Consider the following 22,887-nt stretch of genomic DNA (forward strand, 5'->3'; position numbering starts at 1 on the left):
TATTTATCTCTGCAATGCTGGAGGAGTCCATTGGGAGAATCACACTTTAAGACCTAGAATTTGGGGGGCACATCTAACATGCACAGACTGATTTAGAGCTGGGAGGGGTACAGGTCCTTGCTCATCTCTATATATCAGTATAAAATTAACCATCCAGTATTTGTGTGTTACATGACAGAGCAGGAGGCATTTTCCCTGCATCAAAAACAAATTTGCTTTGGTTTTTTTTACCCTTTAGCTGGATGTGCTCCTAAATCTAAATGAGGCCCTTAGTGTGGATAAAGGGATAGACCGCTGACATACAGTATAAGGCATGGGCAATATTGGAACAAAGGCAACATCATTTTCAGAACAAAAAATAAAACAGGTGTCATTAGTTTTCTTGGCAAAGATTATACTTGCAGCTGCTGAATGTGGTTACATTACTATAATGACCCAGCCTTTGCCAGCTGACGTCCCTAGAGTGAGAGGAGGAGACTGGATGGGCGATTATTGCACCTTTCCAAGCTGTTATATTACTATACTGGATCACCATTTGTCAGCTGATACCTCCTAACTATGTAATGATAAAGTGTCTCTTTTAGCTGATAACACAGATATAAGCCCAGACGAAGAAACTAATATATATTTTCTTCACTTAGTATTCCATTTCTTCTCCTCAGCCTGTGACCAGCTTGCTCTTGGCGTGGCGGCATTATTTGGACCATCGCACAGCTCCTCAGTCAGCGCTGTCCAATCTATCTGCAATGCTCTGGAGGTACCCCATATCCAAACACGATGGAAACACCCCTCAGTGGATAATAAAGACCTGTTTTTTATCAACCTCCACCCAGACTATGCTGCAATCAGCCGAGCAGTGCTGGACCTGGTGTTACATTACAGCTGGAAGATTGTTACCGTGGTGTATGAAGACAGTACAGGTACCCATCATCACCTAAACTGTTAATACTCATATGACTTAGACGGGTTGTAGGTTTAACCACATATCACATATATACGGCCACATTGTACTGCAGGCTGGTCTTCTAGGAATGTGCAACAATTTTGTCCAATGGGGCACAGTCATCAGCGATTGATTGCCGCAATTCCCAATTCTGCCGATGGTGGGGATGAGGAATCGGGAAAATCTAACATGTTGGACAATCTTGATTCCCTGATCCGACCCGAAAATAGTCAGAATTGTCAAGTCAAGGATTTTTTACATATTCGATTTCCCCGATGCGCCGACGGATCGATGATCATCGATGGCCGCAGATCCGCTCGGTGTAGTCTCCCTGCGGTAGTTACAATTGAATTAATTAGGCTTGTTTGAGTGATTTTTGGATTAGAAGTTGACGCAGGGCCCTATGGAAGGGTGTGTGACCAATGCCATCACCCAGAGAGCAATGACAATGGGGCGGCTCGGTTGTTGCCCCCATGGCATCTGTTTCTATTTTGTGGGGTGCCTGGAGAGGAACATCACTACTTTGAAAGGCACAGGGCGTGTCCTTTGGACATGTCCGGTATATATTTTCCTGCTCGGTCATAGTGTCCTGGCACAAGGTATATACACTCTCTGCTACGGCTCTGAGTTAACAATCGACATTGTGGAAGATTTAATACCTGGCATTTAAGGGACAGTTGCTAGATAATATTTTGACTAGGGTCAGATGAATTAAGTTCCACATTACAGTGTGTCTCTATTACTGACTGAGTTGTATAAGTGGCAGCCATTTTTCTGGAGACTAAAACTTAGCTGAGACTTATTTAAACTCGGACACTCTGGCTACCAATGAGTGGAAGTGAAGGAGAAAGCTCTGTCTCTGATGGGATTCCCCGCGTTGTACCTTTGAAGGCCCAGGCAAGTTACAGGTGTACCCTCCATGATCACCTGATGGGGGCGCCCTGTGTGTATTTCAGCCATCTGTCTATGCCTATGTATTATGTGATGCACATACAGTACATAAGGGGGAAATAAAATTTACATTTTTGGGTAGCCAACAAACCAGCACTGGCGCAGTTCTACAGAACAGACACTGCCAGGCCATTAACGTGTGTGTGTTGTTAATGTAGCTAGTACGGACTCCTATGTCATCCATATAAAAATACATAGTGCACTGTCGCACACACAACACTTGCACAGTATCAAAAACATGGTTTTCCCAATGTTATATCATTTATTAACATATTTCTGAATCAATGAATTGCATATTTGTAGCAGAATAAGAAAGTTTTGAATTTGTGATCCAAACAACTTAGGGTCTGATTCATTAAGGAATGCTATTGCGATCTCAACTGCGATTACGCATTGCTGCGAAAATATGCCAATGGCTGCAATCGCAAAGCTATTGTAGAGACTCCCAAAGCCGGCATAGAGACGCCCACTACCGCTTTCGCACATCCGTAATACCTTGCAATCCTGTGTATACATCGGGAAAATCGAGTAACATCGGCCCCTCGCGCACAATTACAACAGGTCAGACCTTACTCAGAAATTGCTAACCTCGTCGCACGCAGTGAGCACTCAAGCTGCGTGCGCTGTCGTAGGGGCTAATTTATGCACACTCATGCAACGAAGTTCAAATGGACAGGCACGTCTGCGTTTCTCCGACCACTCCCCTGTCACCACCCCCAAACGCTGAACTGACGTCACTCAGTCTGCAATGGCTTTGTATCTGCATAGGTGAACGCAGAGTGATCGCCAGGGGCGTATCTATAATGGGTGCACACCCTGCACCCATAATATACTTACCTCTCCGGAGTCCCACGTCGGCACGGGGGTCCGTCACTGTAAAAACGTCTGGAAAATGGCCGCGGCAGCCATTTTCCTGTCGTTTGCACGTGCGCAGTACAGGGAAAATGGCATCCGCTATAGACTTTGAGCACACTCTAGTACCCAGAGTCTATAACTCCGGCGCTGGTCGCGCACAGCTCAGTGCACTGCCGCCTGCATGATTCAGATCCGCTCACGAGCGCTGAGCGCTCGCAAGCGGGTCGATGTTGGCCCAGTGCGCATGCGCATGACCCGGTCTCTTGCATGCACGAGACCCGGATAGCGACGGGCTAGACGTCGCTCTGGGTCTCGTACCAAAGGGGGCGTGCTGTCGATGGTGAGTGTCAGCAAGCCCCTTTGGTGGGCATGCCGGGGGCAGGGGCGCCGAGAGGGTGGGGAGCGGGTACAGATTACCCGGGCCCAGGCTGCAGTTGGAGCAACAGCCACAGCAGTCTCCTATGCCTGTGGGGGGAGCGATCACACTTATCGCGTCCCCCCTGGCTTTGCGGCGCTGAAAAATCCTTATTTTTTTTTCCTGTTACCAAGGGGGCGTGGCCACACCTCCCGCGATTAGGCCACCCCCCCTATTACTGGGGCTCTTGGCGGGCCTGGCCGGGGCGTGGCTGCCCAGACGGAGGCTTTCCCATGGGAACGCCTACCGTCTGGGACCGGCCCCACTGACATCACAAGTGATGTCAGTGGGAGTGCCTTCGGCTCTGATAGAGCCGAACGCACTCCAGGGCTTGCGACAACAAAACCCTACCACAAGGGTGCTCATCGCAAGACCGATGGTCACGATGGTCTTGACCATCGCGACCATCTTATTGGCCGCTCGCTATAGCTGTGGGTGGTCACTCACAGCTATACGAGTGGCCAGGAGGCCGCTCTAAAAATTAAGGACGGCCCTGATTCAGAGCGAGCGCTCTGTCAGAGCGTCCGGCTCTGAATCAGGGCCAGAGATTACACATGGGCCCCTTCCTCACTAGAAACGCCCCTGGTAATCGCAATGCTAACTCGCGCACTGCGATGCATGCGCAGTACGCAACAATCGTCCATCTGCGTGCACTTTCGCAATAGCGATCCATGCTGAATCAGGCCCTTAGTCACTTGATCTTTATCTGAATTCTCTCAAATGCCTTAGTAACTACATTAGCAGGTGTTCGGAGAGAAGGGATTTGCTTTTAACATGCTTTAGATGTGACATGTCATAACCTGTTATTAGTGAGATTGTTATGTTGCTACAAATAAAATCATCACTGCAAGACAATAATTACTGACAATGGACTGTGGGCTGGAGACGGCATAAGAGAGAGACAGAGATTATGGAAATTGTAGCAAGGCAATAAAGTGGAGAGTGATAAAGTACCAACCAATCAGGTCCTAACTGTCACTTTACAGGCTGTGTTTGAAAAATGGGAGTAAGGAGCTGATTGGTTGGTACTTTAGAACTCTCCACTTTATAATTATTCAAGGCTTAGTGCATCTCCCCCAATATCCACAAAGGTAACGTTTTGTTTTTTTTAACACAAATATGGAAACATACTGTAAATTCTGGAGCTGGGTACACACTGCAGGATATATGGTTTGTACAGCCTACGAACGATATATGGTTCAGTGCATCTGCGGGTGTGTATGCTTACCAAATCCGTCGCTCGGTTGGCGGGACGGTTGGCCGGCCGCTGGATCGGTCAGGTGCAGTGGCGGCTCCAGAGGTGGGTCTGCAGCGCAGTCCAAAATTCAAATAGGGGAGTCACACCAACTGCCAGTGAGTCCCAGCCATCTATGTTTGGCAGCGTTTGGGGTGGCAGTTGGTGTGTCTCCCCTATTTGAAATCTGGACTGCGCTGCAGCCTCACCTCTGGAGCCGCCACTGGTCAGGTGTGTACCCCACATAATGAGATCTATGTTTCAACAAGCCCTTTGTCTCAGCGCAAAGACCCAAACTGCATCGCTACTTATCGCAGCGATGCAAGACGTGTTTGGCTGCCATGTATCAATATAACTGTCACCAGAGATCGTTCTTGCACAACTCACTCCTCCGGTGAACTTTCCTGCTCCTGTGTTGCATCGTCTTAGTGCTGACGCGATAGAGTTAATGCATGACTCTAATGCACAAGCGCAGGATTAAAAATAAGCACACAATGCTATGATTTCAAGACTGAGGGGTCTATTTTCTAAGCAGTGTTGGGCTACAGAGTGAAAAGTGATAAGAAAGTGATAAGGTGCCAGCCAATCAGCTCCCAACTGTCATTTTTCAAACACAGCCTGTGAGATGACAGTTGGGAGCTGATTGGCTGGCACCTTATCACTTTCTTATGACTTTTCACTCTGTCTCCTGCTTAGTAAATAGACCCCTGAGCCTGAAAAGCCGCCCCTGCACATACATTGGAATGAGCATCCAGATGCCATAGCTGCACTGTGAGTGGGCATAACGCCAAGTTCCTGGACACTTTGCCGCCATAGCAATGCTATTAAGAGAAAAGGAGCTGCCGGGGAAATCTCTGAACCACGCACTATGGAGAAGCAGTATAATAACCTATTTTTGGAGTGAAAATGCGCAAAGAATGGGTTGACACCATATCTTGACAAGGAAATGGTGCAGAGTCCCATCCGTGGTGCCTTATATAGAATCCAAAACCCGCGAGAATCCGACACCTTGAGGAAGATGTTTTGCCTGGAAGTGGAATCAGACAGGAAGATCCGAGCTGCCGCTTCCCGATTCGGATTCCCGATGTTCGGGCATGTTTTGATTCCAAGGAATCCGAACCGCTCACCTCTACTTTAAATTATTCTGAGTCACCTTAAATTTCCATGACCTGCATATGAAAGCACAGGGGAATTCCAGGTACTTGGAATCAACCGTCTAGACCAGATGTACCCGCGTGCACGGATGTGTTGTGGTAGTGTCTTCCAAGTCACCTCTCATACCGGGGGAGATATACTTTGGAGAGAGATATTCTTTATTTGTGAAACCACCCCCCCACCACGCCTACAAAACGGGCGGAGCTGTCGATCAAGATTGACAGCCGGCCCTTTTGTAGTGAGCTTCGGAGAGAGAGAATTTCTGTCTCGCTTCGGGGCTTGCGCACGCACAGTGCGGCCGCTGCGTGTGCGCAGGGCCTAAACATCGACCCGGTTGCGAGCGCTCAGCGCTTGCTACCGGGTCTGAATGAGGGACATATTCCTCACAACAAAAAGGCTTCTGAGGAACCTGTGCAAATTGCAATTGTTGCTATAATTTTCAGAATTGTCACATTCAGACAAGCAGGAGTGGATTTTATGTTTCCAATTGATTCATGCTACACATGTTTCATTTAAATTGTTGCAATTGAAGCTAATAATTCATTATTAGAAGGATTTATTCCTTGTGTTTTATTGTTTTTATTTTGATGTTTATATTTTTATTTATATTTTTTATTTATTAATTATAATAATATTGATTTTTTTTTTGTGTATATCATTATTTGAATAAAAACATTTATGTGCAAACCAGACTTTTAGATTGGAACGTTACCAATTGGACTAGCGCAATTATATTGGTTTTTTTTATTTTCTAATTTTCATTGGAGGGTGCAGATCCATCTTTTAGTTGCAGCTGTCTGTTTTTTGTTATTTTTGTATATCAATAATTAGATACTGTGATTAGGCACCATCAGATTTGATCTTTTTGTTTTTTGTTTATATAATGTGTATATAGGGGGGTGCATACTGCTGTGTTGTACTCTGCTGTGTAGGCTGTGCTGCTTAGTTAATATGTATATAGGTTTTTTTTATCGCTGCTGTGTTGTACTCTGCTGTATAGGCTGTGCTGCTTAGTTAATATGTATATAGGTTTTTTTTATCGCTGCTGTGTTGTACTCTGCTGTATAGTCTATGTTAAGATTCAGAACAAGTCACAGGTGGCTGTGCTGCTTGGTCAATGTGTATAGGGGGTGCATGCTGCTGTATGCTGTGCTGTACTCTGCTGTATAAGCTGTGCTGTGTCCATCAGTAAGACCTTCACGTGCATATATAAGCCATGTGACTCCATGCAGTTTGAATACAGCTGCGCCTGCGCCATCAAAAAAATGTAAATAAAAAAATTAAATAATTGTATTGTTTGTAATGTCTGGTGCTCTTTGTTCACGTGCAGATATAAGCCCTGTGGCTGCAGTTCACGCAGGAATACAGCTGCGCCATAAAAAAAATAAATAATTGTGTTGTTTGTACAGTTTTGTGCACTTTGCTTTGCTCACGTGCATATATAAGGCCTGTGGTACCAGTCCACGCAGGAATAGAGCTGTGACATAAAAAAATGGTATTGTTTGTACGGTTTGGTGCGCTTTGTTCACGTGCATATATTAGCCACGCAGTGATCTGCGAATTGAAAAATGGATAACGTTCCGTTTAAAGAAGAGCAACCAATTACTGGGCCTGATCCAGAGATGGACACTAATGCAATTTTCACGCAGACCGAGCATTATTTGACATTGCGAATGCATATAAGCCGCACTACGCAAGCACAGCGATCACATTGCGTTTGCGTACGCACAGGAGATCCCATCACAAAGTGACTGACAGGTTGTCAGCGTTTGGGGGTGGTAATGGGGAGTGGTCAGAGAAACGCAGGTGTGCCTGTCCGTTTAAACGTCGTTACATGGGCGTGCATAAATTAGGCACCGCTAGTGTATACGCTGCTCTGCGTATAAGGAAAGCACCCAAGGCTGCGCAGTTCAGTTCTGCCGCAAAGGTAAGATGGCCGCCAATGTGTGTCGATGTTACAGATATTTACGCAGGCATGCGTCATCGCAAGCAGGTAAAAAGGCAGCAGTGGGCTTCTTTATGCTTGGGTGATCTTTGCTAACATTAGCATATTGTCGCTGCTGCGTTACGTATGTAATCGCAGCTGCGATCACATTAGCGTCCATCTCTGAATCAGGCCCCCTATTGTTGCAGCTGCTGCCACCAGTAACGATGACGATGCTAGTCCTTCTTCAACGTCATCTACTAAAGCCGATGCTCAAGGGTATAGAGCAGTGTTGGCTAACCTTGACACTCCAGCTGTTATGGAACTACATAACCCAGCATACACTGCTACAGTTTTGCTATTAGGGCATGCTAAAACTGTGGCAGGGCATGCTGGGATATATAGTTCCACAACAGTTGGAGTGTCAAGGTTAGCCAACACTGGTATAGAGGGTCTAAGTCAGGGCATCTAAAATCAATATATTTGTGTAGCTGACGCCACCACTAATGAGGATGTTGAGGACGGGGATGTTGTTTGTGTAAGTCAGGCACCAGTGGAAACAGTTCTTTGACATGATAAGAATAAGGCCATTTTCATGCCTGGGCATAGTACTAACAAATCCACCTCTAATGTGTGGAATAATTTTTTACCCAAATCTTGATGACAATTGTCAAGCCATCTGTAACGTTTGTAAAACCACGGTAGGTAGAGGTAGGGACGTTAACCATCTCGGAACCTCCTCCCTGTTTCATTTGTAGTGAAATCATGAACATTTTTTGACAACATCAGAAACTGGTGCTAAAAAATACCAACAAGCAGTCCAACATCAGGTAGCTCCCTTCTCTCAACTATATACCAGAACCTAAAATCTCTACCGCCAACACCTTCAATCAATATTCCTTCAACACCTACATCAATATCCACAGTAATAATCAGAGGTAGACCTGCATCCAATTTATTAAGGCTAGATGACTCCTCCCCTATTCAGGATTCTTCTTCAGTGCTAGGCCGGCTGCTTCTGCTGGGGAAGGATCTTCATCTCAGGAGGGGACCAAGAAGACTAGTATTTAAACAAAAAAAAAACTGACTGTGAAACAATCCTTTGCAAGGGGAAGCAAGCATGACAGCTCTCACCCAGTCGCACAGCAGATCACTGATGCCATCACGGCTATGCTTGTATTAGAGCTGCATCCAATATCCGCCATTAATACAGTGGGGTTCACACAGTTAATTGAGGTCCTGTGTCCCTGGTACCAAATTCCATCTCTGTTCCATTTAACCCGAAAAGCCATTTCTCGGCTGTACCAGGACGTTAAAAAAATATGCCAATATACCCACTGTCCACCTAATCACAGATATGTGGACAAGCGGTAGAGGGCAAACTAAAGATTACATGACTGTGACAGCCCACTTGGTGGGTGATTCGTCTTTAGCAGCAGCAGTATCTAACAAACAACACCACCTCATTCAAAGGCAGACTACTCTGTGTACTGTATCACCAGCTTCACTAAGAGGCATACAGCTGACAACCTCTGAGAAAAAAGGAATTTGTGACTTCTGACAATGCCACCAATATTGTGAGAGCATTGCAGCTGGGTGAATTCCAACACATCCCATGTTTTTTTCTCACAATCAACTTGGTGGTACAGGGTTTTTTAAAAAGACGGGCGTGCAGGAGATGCTTTCTGTGGCCCGAACAATTTTGGAACATTTTCGCCATTCAGCCACAGCATGCAGGAGAATTTCAGCAGCTGCAAGAACAGTTGAATTTGCCCTGCCACCAACTGAAGCAAGAGTGGGTAACCAGGTGGAATTCCACCCTTTTATATTCTTCAGAGGATGAATGAACAGCAAAAAGCCATCCACAGCTATACAACAATCCATGACATTGGGAGAGGAGGGGGAGTGTTCCTTAGTCCAGCACAGTGGAGAATGCTTTCAGTCTTGTGCAAGGTGCTCAAACTCTTCGAAGTAACCACCTGTTAAGTGAGTTCAGACACTGCTAGCTTGAGTTAGGTGATTCCCCTAATTAGGAATTCCTCTAGGTATGTTGGACTTGTAGATCAAGTTCTTTGTTCACTTCGACAGGATCCACGGGTTGCCAATATCTTAAAATCAGATCACTAAATTTTTGTGACTGTGCTTGATCCTAAGTTTATGTCGTACGTTGTGTCTTTCTTTCCAAATGAGCAGTGGCATAACTAGGTTCTTTGGCGCCCCCCCCTCCCCCTACCAGATAGTACAATATATTATGCGCGCCTTTGGTGCGTGGCAAAAAATGGGCACAGTCAAATACCTGAAGGGGCATGGCTACTTAAAATAGGGTGTGCTATCATGGCACACCACCCATTTCTTGTTAGTCTGGGAACATTCCTTTCTATTCCATATGCCTCTTACCTATACACACTGAAAGCCTACACAGACACACACAGATACAAATCCTATACAGACACACACTGCAAGCCTATACAAACACACACTTGCACACAAACAAAAACCTATACAGACACACACTTACACACACAGACACACTTATACACACTGAAAGCCTATACAGACACACTTGCACACACTGAAAGCCTATACAGACACACACACACAAAGCCTATACAGACACACACTGAAAGCCTATACAAACACACACTTACACACACACAAAGCCTATACAGACACACACACTGAAAGCCTATACAGACACACACACTAAAAGCCTATACAGACACACCACACACAAAGCCTATACAGACACACTTATATCACACACTGAAAGCCTATACACACACATAAAGCATATACAGACACACACACACACTGACAGCCTATACAGACACACACACACACACACTGAAAGCATATATAGACACACACTTACACACACAAAGCCTATACAGACACACACTGCAAGCCTATACAAACACACACTTGCGCACACACAAAGCCTATACAGACACACACAAAGCCTATACAGACATGCACACAGAGCCTATACACACACTTACACACACATACACTGCCTATACAGACACACACACTGAAAGCCTATACACACACACACTGAAAGCCTAAACAGACACACACATACAAAGCCTATACAGACACACTGCAAGCCTATACAAACACACACTTGCACACAAACAAAAACCTATACAGACACACACTTACACACACAAAGACTATACAGACACACACACACAAAGCCTATATATATACACACACACTAAAAGCCTATACAAACACACTTACACACACACTGAAAACCTATACAAACACACACACTAAAAGCCTATACAGACACACACAAAGCCTATACAGACACACCACACACAAAGCCTATACAGACACACACTCTGAAAGCCTATACAGAAACACTTATATCACACACTGAAAGCCTATACACACATAAAGCCTATACAGACACACACATACACACTGAAAGCATATATAGACACACACTTACACACACAAAGCCTATACAGACACACACTGCAAGCCTATACAAACACACTTGCGCACACACAAAGCCTATACAGACACACACAAAGCCTATACAGACATGCACACAGAGCCTATACACACACTTACACACATATACACTGCCTATACAAACACACACAAAGCCTAAACACACACACACACACTGAAAGCCTATACTGACACACACACACACACTGAAAGCCTAGACACACACACACTGAAAGCCTATACAGACACACACATACAAAGCCTATACAGACACACACTGCAAGCCTATACAAACACACACTTGCACACAAACAAAAACCTATACAGACACACACTTACACACACAGACTATACAGACACACTTACTCACACTGAAAGCCTATACAGACACACACACAAAGCCTATACAGACACACCACACACAAAGCCTATACAGACACACACTCTGAAAGCCTATACAGACACACTTATATCACACACTGAAAGCCTATACACACATAAAGCCTATAAAGACACACACTTACACACACACACACTGACAGCCTATACAGACACACACACACACACTGAAAGCATATACAAACACACACTTGCGCACACACAAAGCCTATACAGACACACACAAATCCTATACAGACATGCACACAGAGCCTATACACACACATACACTGCCTATACAGATACACACTTATACACACACAAAGCCTATACAGACACACAAAGCCTATACACACACACACACTGAAAGCTTATACTGACACACTTACACACAAAGCCTATACAGACACACACACTGAAAGCCTATACAGACACACACTTACACACACAAAGCCTATACAGACACACGACACACACAAAGCCTATACAGACACACCACACACACAAAGCCTATACAGACACACACACTGCAAGCCTATACAAACAAACTTACACACACTGAAAGCCTATACAGACACACACTTACACACACAAAGCTTATACAGACACACAAAGCCTTTACAGACACATACTTACACACACACACACACACTGAAAGCCTATACAGACAAACACACACAAAGTCTATACACACACACATACAAAGCCTATACAGACACACACTTCTATCACACAAATGCAGCCAGCAGCCCCCCACATAAAAAAATGAACACCTCCCCTCCCCTCCTGCGGTAGCTTAGCCATCCAAATTCCCCCCGTGGCAGCTTAGCCACCCAATCCCCCTCCCTGCAGCAGTTTAGCCATGCAGTACCCCCCTCCCCGCATCAGTTTAACCATCCAATACCCCCTGTGGAATTTAGCCAGTACCATCCCCCCCCAAGCTGTTTAGCCATCCACCCCCGACCCCCCCAATAGCTTACCTGTGGTGAGCGGAGACGGAGAGCGCTGGGGAGGGAAGAATCACTCCTCACCTGGTGCAGACGGCAGCTCTAGTCCAGGTCAGGAGGAGGTTAGAGCTTGGTAGGAAGGCTGCCTAGGAGGTGCTGCGAACTTCCACTGCAGCTCCCCCTACAGGCAGCCAAACCAACACCAGGCTACCAGGCACACTTGCCTGCTCTTTAAAGGGCAGACTCAAGACACGGTGGTGGGGGGCGTGCAGGTACGATGTCCTGGCTGGTGGCACCCCCCTCTGCAGGCTTGCCATGGTGTCCAAGGCACGTGCCCTGCTCGACCCCCCCCCTAGTTACGCCACTGAAACTGACCCAATCTTAAGAGATACAAATAGCTCCTGGTGAGAAAGTTGGCAGCTCAAGTGGTGCACGACACATCTCCTCCATCAGTTTCTCCGGCAGCTGTCAAGAAAAAACACAGCTTTACCAAAAGACCTAGTGGTGATGCAGAGGAGTCAATTTGTGACATCTGGTTTTGTCTAAAGAATTGCCGAAAATTTGTTACATCACTACCGCGACTCCATCTGATAGGGTCACCATCCAAAGGATGGTGGAGGATTAACATAGGCATGTCACAGAGTCCCTTGGAAAGACACAAAGGCAATTTGGAGGCCCTTATACAGACTGGCTTTGCATTACCTAAGCTGCCCACCCTCCAGTGTGTACTCAGAAAGAGCTTTCAGCACCTTTATCAGTGATCGGCATAGGAGGCTACTTCCTCAAAATGTAGAAAAGATAAGGTCCATCAAAATTAACTGGAAATTCCATGAGGAAGACTTTTACCGCCAATTACATCAACAGAATTCAGAGGTACCTGTAATGGTGGACTCCAGTGGGGATGAATTAATATTGTGTGAGGATGATGTACAGATTGATGAGGGTGAGGAATCAGATGAGGAGAATGACCTCTTCCAGGTCCAACTGTAGATAGGATTAACAACACTGTTGGCGGCCTTATGCTCATTGGTAGCTTGTTTTGTGGGGGCCCAAACAAAGCAATCACTTCAGCCACAAGTGGCAGTCCCTGTCGCTGAAAGTATTGTTTTATTAAACTGTGCATGTTCTGTTTACTATATACAACATACCGGTGAGTAGAAGGGCCCAAGGACAATTCCATCTTGCACTTCTTTTCTTTGCATTATGCGCTGTTTGGGGCATTGCTGACTGACATTTTTATAGTTTATTAAAATGTTTCATAGATGTCCTATATTTTATTAAACTGCCGTGCGTTTCTGCCGCTACTCTGTCGCTTACTGTTATTTTATTTTTTTTGTTTCATCATACTATATTTCAACTAAAATCACAAATAGTTATACTTGATATATTTTTATGTCTATTGCAACCTTCATTTGTAGATACCAACCTGGTTGCATTTTTTCTTAAATTTTCATTCTATTGTGTAACAACAGACGGGCTTGGCTTTCCTTGATCATAAAAGCCATGTTTGGTCAGATGCTACTCAACAAAAAATGGAGAGGATATTTTGTGATGGTATCTGGAGATGTTCTCCCCCCTCCCATCCCATATATAATCCCAGAAGTACGATGACGACAGATGTTTAGTACCTTTGCCCCCTTACTATTCAGTGCTTCCTTTTGGTTTGCTGCCACATTAATAGTTCTTCCACTCGTTCAAGAATCGAATCGGGCAGGTGCAATGCCGGCATTACTCCCATCGGTGGGAGGGCCCGAAGACTATTCCATCTTGCACCTCTTTTCTTTTCATTATGGGCTGATTGGGGCATTGCTGACTGTCTTTTTGTGTAGATGACAAACATATGGTTATAGTTTATTGAACTGCCATCCTGTCTGCCACTGCAGTGCCATTCTCTTATCTAGATGTGCCATGTCGGTAATTGATCTGCCACATCCACTGAAATCCTTCTACATGCAGTTGATGAATGCCAAAAATGTTCAGAAATTTTTATGGCCACAGACAGTATCTCCTGCATGTTCCTTCATTTTTAAAAACAATTCCGGAACCACCAAAGAACTCAACTGGGGCAAGGACTGATGTGAATGAGTAAATGTTCTTTGCAAATGCCTCCCCTCCTCCCTCATAAATTTGCTTTGGAATCCAAAACTTAAATTAAATTTACTACGAATCAACCCTTCCTTTCCCTGCCTTCAACTACATACATACTCCTTCTCCCTTGGGCCTCTGACTTAGTTATTGATTAATGAAAACATTCTTGGGTTCTTTCTATGGGGTCGTATAATTTATTAAACTGCCATCCTGTCTGCCACTGCAGTGCCATTCTGTTTCCTAGATGTGCCATGTTTGGAAGTTAAACTACCACAGCCACTGAAATCTACATGCGGTTGATAAATGCCAAAAATGTCCAGATACTTTTATGGCCACAGACAGCATCTCCTGCAAGCCCCTTTGATTTTTATAAAAATAAATTTGGAGCCACTGAAGAGCTCAACTGGGGCAAGGACTAATGTGAATGACTAAATGTTCTTTGTAAATGCCTCCCCTCCTCCCTCATAAATTTGTTTCGGAATAAAAAAATTAATTAAATTTACTGCGAATCAACCCTTCCTTTCCCTGCCTTCAACTACATACATACTCCATCTCCTTCAGGCCTCTTGATAAATGAAAACATTTGTTTCCTGATGTGCCATGTTGAAAGTTGAACTTCCACGTGAACTTCCACATGTTTGTGTCGCCTAGCTAAGTCAGCCAGCTAGCTCGGTGCAATCTTTTGGCCTAAACTGGATGAAAACAATATTGTGAGTTGTGAGGTGGTGAAAGATGTTATTGAGGTTAATAATAACATAGGAACAATAAAAGGCTTAAATTATGTTATTTTTAGCTTTTTTTGTTCCGTTCAAAATGTTGGGGCTGTTTCCTGGGCGTGTACTAGCCTAGCGTTTGCGATCGCGATGCAGAGAATAAAGATCCAATGTCTCAGTTACCGCGGACATTCTGAGCGACCATAGACTCACTCGAGGAGTCGATGTTTTGAGGATTTGCGTCCATGGCTGCATTTGTGTACACAGTTGCGGGCAGCTGCGAGGACTCCAGCGGGCATCTCAAAACAAATTCCGCCGGCTCATGCATTCGCATATTTTAGCAATTGCTAAGCGGCAAAATTCGCTAATGCGTTTTCAATAGCGTACAAGTCTAACTCAGGCCCTATAACAGTTGATCTGCGCACTGTGATTGAGAGAGACTTCAGTGCATTAGAGAGAACGCTAATTCAGTTACCTTGCATACTGAGTGGGAGACTTAAGCCAGCTACACACGGTACGATATGTAGCCAGAGGTGCGAGGCATGATCCGACAGCCATCATATCGTGCGGTCCCCACACATGGAGCGATTCGCTGTCCGACCGCCCAATATGCGCCCCCCCCCTCCTCCCCCTGCATAGTCGGCACTGCATCTTTGGCAGAGACGTCACCGGGTCTGGTGACACCCGGTGCACACTCTGGATATCCCCCATGCACCGAAGTGGCGCCTGGCCAAAAAGTGGGTGTGGTCCAAATAAAGGGGGAGTGGCCTCACAGAGGATCCAATAACATCACTCTGGGGCAGCCCAGCATCACCCTAAAAGCTGGGCCGCCCCTGGAGACTGGGCTGTCTGCTCCTCTTCTATGACAGGAGCCGGGTGCTGCAGGAGAATGTCAAACTGCAGCAACCGACTCCTGACCTCAGAGCGTGACACCCGGATGCAGCCCGCACATACCCCCCCTCACACACCCCTCATGAGACCACTGATCTTTGGTAGCATCAAATCTGAGACATTAGGTTAACGCAGCAGGAGGTGTCTTCTGTAAAGCCAACTCGGCCCCGTTTTTTCAACGCTCCCCCTCCCTCCCACCCCCAAACGGCAGCAGACTGTCAATCAAACTACGCCTGCTGCCGCACTGTGTCCGACAACGCAGGACCAGATCTGCACAAGGGCAGTGTGGCTCCTGCGCAGATCGTAAACCATCTGTCAATTGCGGCTGAATCGACACAGCTACACTAGGATTTGGTGCCTGTAGGAAACAGACACCTCCATGCTGCATCTGCGATCCTAGCACTGTGACCAGGCTCGCAGCCTGGGATCACCATGGTTGGTTTGGCCAGGCTTTGGAAGCTGAAGATTACCGCAGCCTGACCAGGTCCTGGTAGCTTGCGAGGCCAAGACATCTGCGTCCACCGGCACAGACCCTGGCCTCATCCTTCCCGGAAAAGGTGGGAGACACGCCCCGCTCTGCCCCCATAAATGCTGCAGCATGTCAGTCATGTCAACGCAGAACGGGTCTTGTGCATGCGCAGACCCCAAAACATCGGAGTGTCATGTGCTTTGACTGATGTCTTCTACCTAACCGTGATCCCTACCTTTGCCAACCATCAATCAACATCGATGTCTATTGATTTTTTCAAATATTATCTATTGTCTTTTTCTCTGTTCTATTTATTTGTGAATTAATTCTATTTCGTTCTCTATAATTGTTTCATTACTATTTGGCAGGCGTTCCTTCGGGAATGCCTCCATTTGGCCAGCCAACCCGCCTGCCCGCCTCCAAAACGGGGTGAGTTGTCAATCAAAATCGACAGCCGCCCTGTTTTGGTGCGAGACCCGTAGCGACGGAGCGCCCGTCATTGGCCGGGTCTTGCGCACGCCGGAGCCGGCTCCGGCGTGTGCATGCGCAGTGGGGGACCATCGACCCGCTTGCGAGCGGGTCTGACTCAGGACCAAATTCTGCACTTGAACAGTTCCCACTTCTTTTGATACATCTCCCCCATAGTTGGCCACTAACAGAACTGATTCACTGGAATCTCTGAATCTATGGATCATAATTCAGTTTACATCAGCTGAGTATTCAGCTCGCCCTCAATGTCGAAAAATACAATTATGGAAACAGGTTGAGCAGTTAATATATACTGTATTATATACTGTATATACATCTAAAATGATAAATAAAATACACTGAATACAGTGAAGAGTAATAATAGTGAATGATGTGTAAGCACAGATAAGAGACGGGTATTGTGTGAGCAATAGGATGGAGATGGTAATAGGTTGATGAGATCCTGATTTTCCTTGAGATAACTGGTGCCTGGCTGAGGGCCTGTCGCAGGAACTATGCCTGTATAAATGCATAAAGGACTTTATAGCACCCAGTAGAGCAATCTTAGTTTCCTAATGATATTCCAGCGTAATTCCGAATGCTTTATCTCTCTGCTCCATATTGATAAAAAGGGTTAAAGGTTCACAGCTGTGCAATAGAAGCCGCAGATAACCCCAAAGGCTTCAGCCAATAATACATTTAATGAAGTTAAATTGCCCCCAAAGACCCTTTTTTTTTTCATGTTTGTCTTTTATGCTCGATGTCCCTTAAGAATCATGTCAGGGCGGCCCCTCTGCACCCCCTTGTATACATGTCCTTATCATTACGAAGCCGGGTTGTTAGAAACCTTGCCATTGTTACTGTAATAATGCCAGCTGAGATGAATCCTGATCTACTGAACACAGCACATGGCCCTGAGTGCCGTACTGAAAATACCTTTAATCTGCTAGTGCATCCGAAATGCTGTACAGAAAGTATTTTTGGTAAATGCTCCATAATTTATATCAGCAGTCTATAGGTATAGGGGCCTATTCATTAACCAATAAATGGCCCGGTAGTGATGCGGGAACGCTAGATATTTACGTTACCGGGCTATTCATCATCGGGGATCCCAAATGGACTCCCTGATATTCAGCAAACTCCGAAAACTCCATCTTCAGACGGCTCTTGTTCTTGGAGATGCGAAGAGGGATCAGAGCGTATCCCTCCACCGCCCCCTCACTACTTCCCCGGCGGCCTCCGATGATGAATAGGCCCCATAGTCTGTATTAAGACTGGACTTTATTTTAGTTCCTAAAATGATGTTATCCTGCTACCTCACTGTTTATTTTCGAATTTTATTGCAGCCTTTGTAGTGGGAGGAAGGTTTTGCAGGTTGATTGTAGTTAGTGTACACACATGTTTGGTAACCAAGGAGAAGTTCCTAGGATGTATAGCCGTTTAGGCTGTGCAGTGTGCTTTATTCAACATTTATTTTTTTAAAGTATAATTAAATTTAAAGCATAATTCAGCATTTACCGGATTTTGTCACAGCGCGCCGGATGCCGGAATACACTTACTGGGTCCGGCGGCGCTGGTCTGAGAGGGGACAGCGGGCGGGGTGTTCCCGGCACCTGCCGCTGGTCCCCGTCGCTCATCCTCGCTCCCCTGATGCAGGCAGGCACGGCTCCCTACGGGAGCGTGCTGACCTGTTAAATATTTAAAGGGTCATACACGCCCCTTTTGTGATGTCACAGGAAGTGCATGGAATTGCTCTGCATATAGAAGGGAGACTCTGGGAGCACTCCAGTGCCAGAGTATAGGCTCCATACCATACTCCAGCGTTCCTGTGCATTACCAGTTGTGCTGATCCTGACCCTGGCTTGTTTGTGACTGCGATTTCGTTTGACTCCCTGGTACTGCGCCTGATATCTGGTTCTGACCTCGGCTATTCCCTGTGACCTGATTACGTCTGCTCCCTGTACTGTCTCGCCTGTTGGTATTGACCCGGCCTGTTGACTACGTTTATTCTTCTGCACTTCATCCAGTGTGCACCAGCACCTGTATAGGGGAACCTAACCTGAGGGCCACGACCTGTGTGTCGGACGCAGCCAAGTCCAAACCTTCCTGCAAGGGTCCCAGGTGAATACCGCCGGCACATTAGTCTCCAACTCAAACACCTGATTTCTCCATATTCTGGGCCCTCCTTAGTGAAGTGCCTGCTTGGACATTGCAAAGAGTTACCACTTTGCTTGCTGGACATATTGAGTCCCCACCAACACATCTCTATTGATAACACTTATGTGCCAGTCTATTGTTATACAACTGTAATACCCCTTACACACTGCCGAAATAACCGCGGTTATTGCCTGGTTGACGCGGGTCGCAATTCAGTGTGAAAGGATCCTTGGAAAATAACACTGGTCAAGTGACCTGGAAATCCATCCCAGGTAGCAACCAGGGTTGGACACAGGAAAGACCGGGGTCACCGTGCAGTGTGAAAGATCCGACTCAGGTTATACGACCCGGGTCATGCCTGAAATTAGCTGATTGGTGGAGCAGTCGCCTACCACTTCTTATGACCTCACAAGTTTAGCAGAGTAGACCCTGGTTCAGCATGGGGATAACCTGGGTCGAAGGTGCATTGTATACTACGTTTACATCTGACTGTCGGGTCTCAACCGGGATTATGTTCACGTGCCCATCCCGGGTGCAACCCGGCTGAGACCCCTGCCAGACTGGCAGCCTGACCCGGCACTAATGGCAGGTCGATGACGTCATGGCCATCACGTGATCTCATCTCCAAGTGCCTGCTTTTCTTATGCATAGAACAGGACCCGGGTTGTATCGACCTGGGTTACCCGTTCATCCTGTATCATGAGCAGGGTTGAATGCGCGTTCAACCCTTCTTGTGACCAGGGTTGAAATGCCCGGTATAAAAGAAGGTGCACAGAAAAGTCAATATGAGACCTGAATTTGTCTATAGAGTGGGGACTGGAATGGAGACAAAAATGTAAAGGAAGGTAGCGCTAATAGACAAATTTAATACAATTTAATATACCACAGTAATACAATGAAACAAATATAAAACAATGTGTCGATATGACAATGATAAATGAGCTGCTGCTCTAATCGGACAATGTAAAATAACTCCCCAGTATAACATAAGTGTCCTGATATAGTATGGATTTCCTGATGGTATTAGAAGATGAGAACAAGTCCCCGTAGGTGAGCAATCTCACTTATAACAAAAGTACTTTTATCCGTTGTATATAAACTTAAGGGAGAAATTACCTCAAAGTAAAGCTGCACAGACAGTCACATAAAACTAATTAGGATCCTCGTGGAGTATGTAATAATGGAGGCTACGTGGTGTATTACCTTTCTGGTCCTTCGGCTCACCTCAGCCTCGGTCGGCTTCCTGCTCGATCGTCTCCATTAGAGGCTCCCGGCCTGTGTGCGCTGATACCTGAGTCCGTCAGTACAGATGACACGCAGCTGTTGTGCAATTGTGGCAAGGTGGACGTGGCTTAGAGGGCTCCCGTCAGTAAATTAGGTAACACAATGTAGCAGGGTTGTTATTTTTCCATGGAGAGGTTACATTTGTATCCGAATGTCTCTATCCGACAGTGGCAGCATAAAACAAAGCCTAAGTAGCCTCAACGCTTTTCTCTGGTACTAAAACTCCCAGTTTCTTTAGAAGGAGGGCATCACTGGACCCGGCTTATTTCAACCCTGCCCTTTCACACTGCTCAGTAACCAGAGTCTCTGTGCGTTCCCGTGCAATAACCAGGGGTTATGGTTTGTAGTGTAAAAGGGGTATAAATGGCATCTGACCCTGGTCTCATCCGGGACTGACCTGTGTTTGAAATCCCGGGTAGCACCCAAGATTTTGGTGTGAAAGGTGTAAAATTCTCACGTGAATTCCCATTGTGAAAGGGGTTGATCTGGTAATAACCCGGGTCCAAGGTGCAGTGTGAATGGGGTATAGGAGCCATGACCTGTGTTCAACCCGTGCTCAATAACCCGGGTTAAAGCAGGGTCGAAGCCCCTGCTTCTGGTCTGAAACTTTTCTCACATTGCAATGCCGGGTCGCACCCGCGATTTTGTTCACGCGTCCATCCAGGGTGCGACCCGGCTGAGACCCCTTTCAGACTGGTGGCCCGATCTGGCTTATTCCCGAGTTTTAACGTCACCGCCATCACGTGCCGAGCCGGCGCTTAGAAATAAGATAAGATCATCTCCCAGCACCCCATCGATTAACCATAAATCCTATGAGCGCTAACCATCCCTCATCGATTGCCATAAACAAGGAAGTAAGGACACTCCCTGGGGTTAGCAGCTAGTGGTATCTATAAGAACACACCTTAATCCTATGAGCGCTAACCATCCCTCATCGATTGCCTTCCTATGCTGTGTACGTGACCTGGGGCGCATCAACCCGGGTTACCCGTTCACACTGCGCTGCAAGCTGGGTTGAACCCTGCTTGTTACCGGCTTATTTCAACCTGGCCCTTTCCCACTGCACCGTAACTTGAGTTGCTGCACGTTCACGTGCTATAATAACCCGGGTTATTGCAGAAAGTGTGAAAGGGGTAGCAAGTGGTATTATACCCCCATCAGGCATAGCCAAAAACCGGGGAATTTGTCAGGGCAAGTTGACTAGACCTGTGTCCTGCTTTTGTCTGAAAGGATCAGACCCGAGTAATTCCTGGGACTTGCCACGATTAGTAAGGTTGCGATGACTGGCGGATTGGTAACCACAACCTTAGTACATCCCTAAACCTCTTACATCTTTAGTATCTTAGTACATCCTTAGTATCAACCTTAGTAATCTCCTAAACCTGCCAGTAAAAGTAAGGGCTGTCCAGTACAGTGGTGTTCCTTCTCTAAACCAAAGTTCTCAGATTGGTTTGCTAAAGTAGACTTTTTTATGGAGATGGACGATATATTAACATCTGTGGATGGCAAATACAATACTTTTAGGGATATTTGGTTTCCTTGGCTGGACTTTAAAGAATCTGTGTCCTTCAAGGACACCCTCACTCCGACCACATCGATTTTCGATAATTAGGCTCTCTGGCGCTTCAACCCTTTGGTGCTGGTTGCGGCCTGTGTCCCGATTTGGTCACTAGCCTCGCCTATGGCCTCAGTCTTTCTCACCCTTGCACAAGGGTAATGCAGTGATTTTTCCTGTGAATTTTGGAGATGTCGGTTCTGGGACCTAGTTAGGGTTGCATTAAATTGTTGATGTATTCATACATTTCCCTCTTGGAGAGACACTCTGTGGTAGGCCAGTGTACGTGTAATCATTTATCTTATTATGTTGATTCTGGCAGATGCCAGAACTGTCCATAAGATCGTATGAAGCTTTTTCTTCTCTTCATTCCGTCCCATCTCTTCCCCTGGACTCTTTCCTTTATTACCTTCTCTCTGTTTCCTTTCTGTAATTGTCCTTTTGTCTCCTTACTCGGGATATCCGACAAAGTGATTTTTGTCGTTTTATCTACAATTATTATATTTCCCGCTGTAATTGACACTTCTTGCTATATATTTTATATATTGTATTTGTTTCTGTTCTTTGTTCTTTTTTGGGGTTTTTTGTCAATAAACCCAATAAAGATAATTGACACTAAAAGTAAGGGCTGCGCAGTAAATAATGAATAGATATTGGGTAACAGGCTAGAGTCAACAAGTCAATATTCAGAATGTCGACACCAGAATGTTGACATGTTCTTAATGTTGTGGGGAGATGCAGGTGCACACTATAAGCACTAAGGGGCCTATTCATCATCACCTAATTTTCATAAAAGCAGGTGAGAATGCAATTGTAAAAATTAAGTTATCGGGCCATTAATCTAGCAGGTAATGCAGGAGATATCACAGATATCTCCTGCTTACCTTCCTCTCACGGAATGGCCCACTGTCCCCATACACTAGTATGGGAACAGAATTCATCAAGCTCCGAAAATATATTTTCAGAGCTTGACTATGGGAACATTCGCCATCTTCAGA

General features: G+C 45.8%; 1 protein-coding gene across 10 annotated transcripts in view; it reads left to right on the top strand.

Annotated features, from left to right (window-relative positions):
- The window catches only part of GRIK1 (glutamate ionotropic receptor kainate type subunit 1), a 547,486-nt gene that overhangs the window by 214,481 nt on the left and 310,118 nt on the right, over positions 1-22,887 (top strand). For all 10 annotated transcript variants that reach the window (XM_088481658.1, XM_088481656.1, XM_088481659.1 and 7 more), the window contains exon 3: positions 663-920. In XM_088481658.1, the coding sequence (XP_088337784.1) occupies positions 663-920 (258 nt within the window). The remainder of the gene's footprint in view (positions 1-662; positions 921-22,887) is intronic.

Source organism: Taudactylus pleione, unplaced genomic scaffold (assembly GCF_031769625.1).
Source record: "Taudactylus pleione unplaced genomic scaffold, aTauple2 ptg000276l, whole genome shotgun sequence".
Taxonomy (NCBI): Eukaryota; Metazoa; Chordata; class Amphibia; order Anura; family Myobatrachidae; genus Taudactylus; species Taudactylus pleione.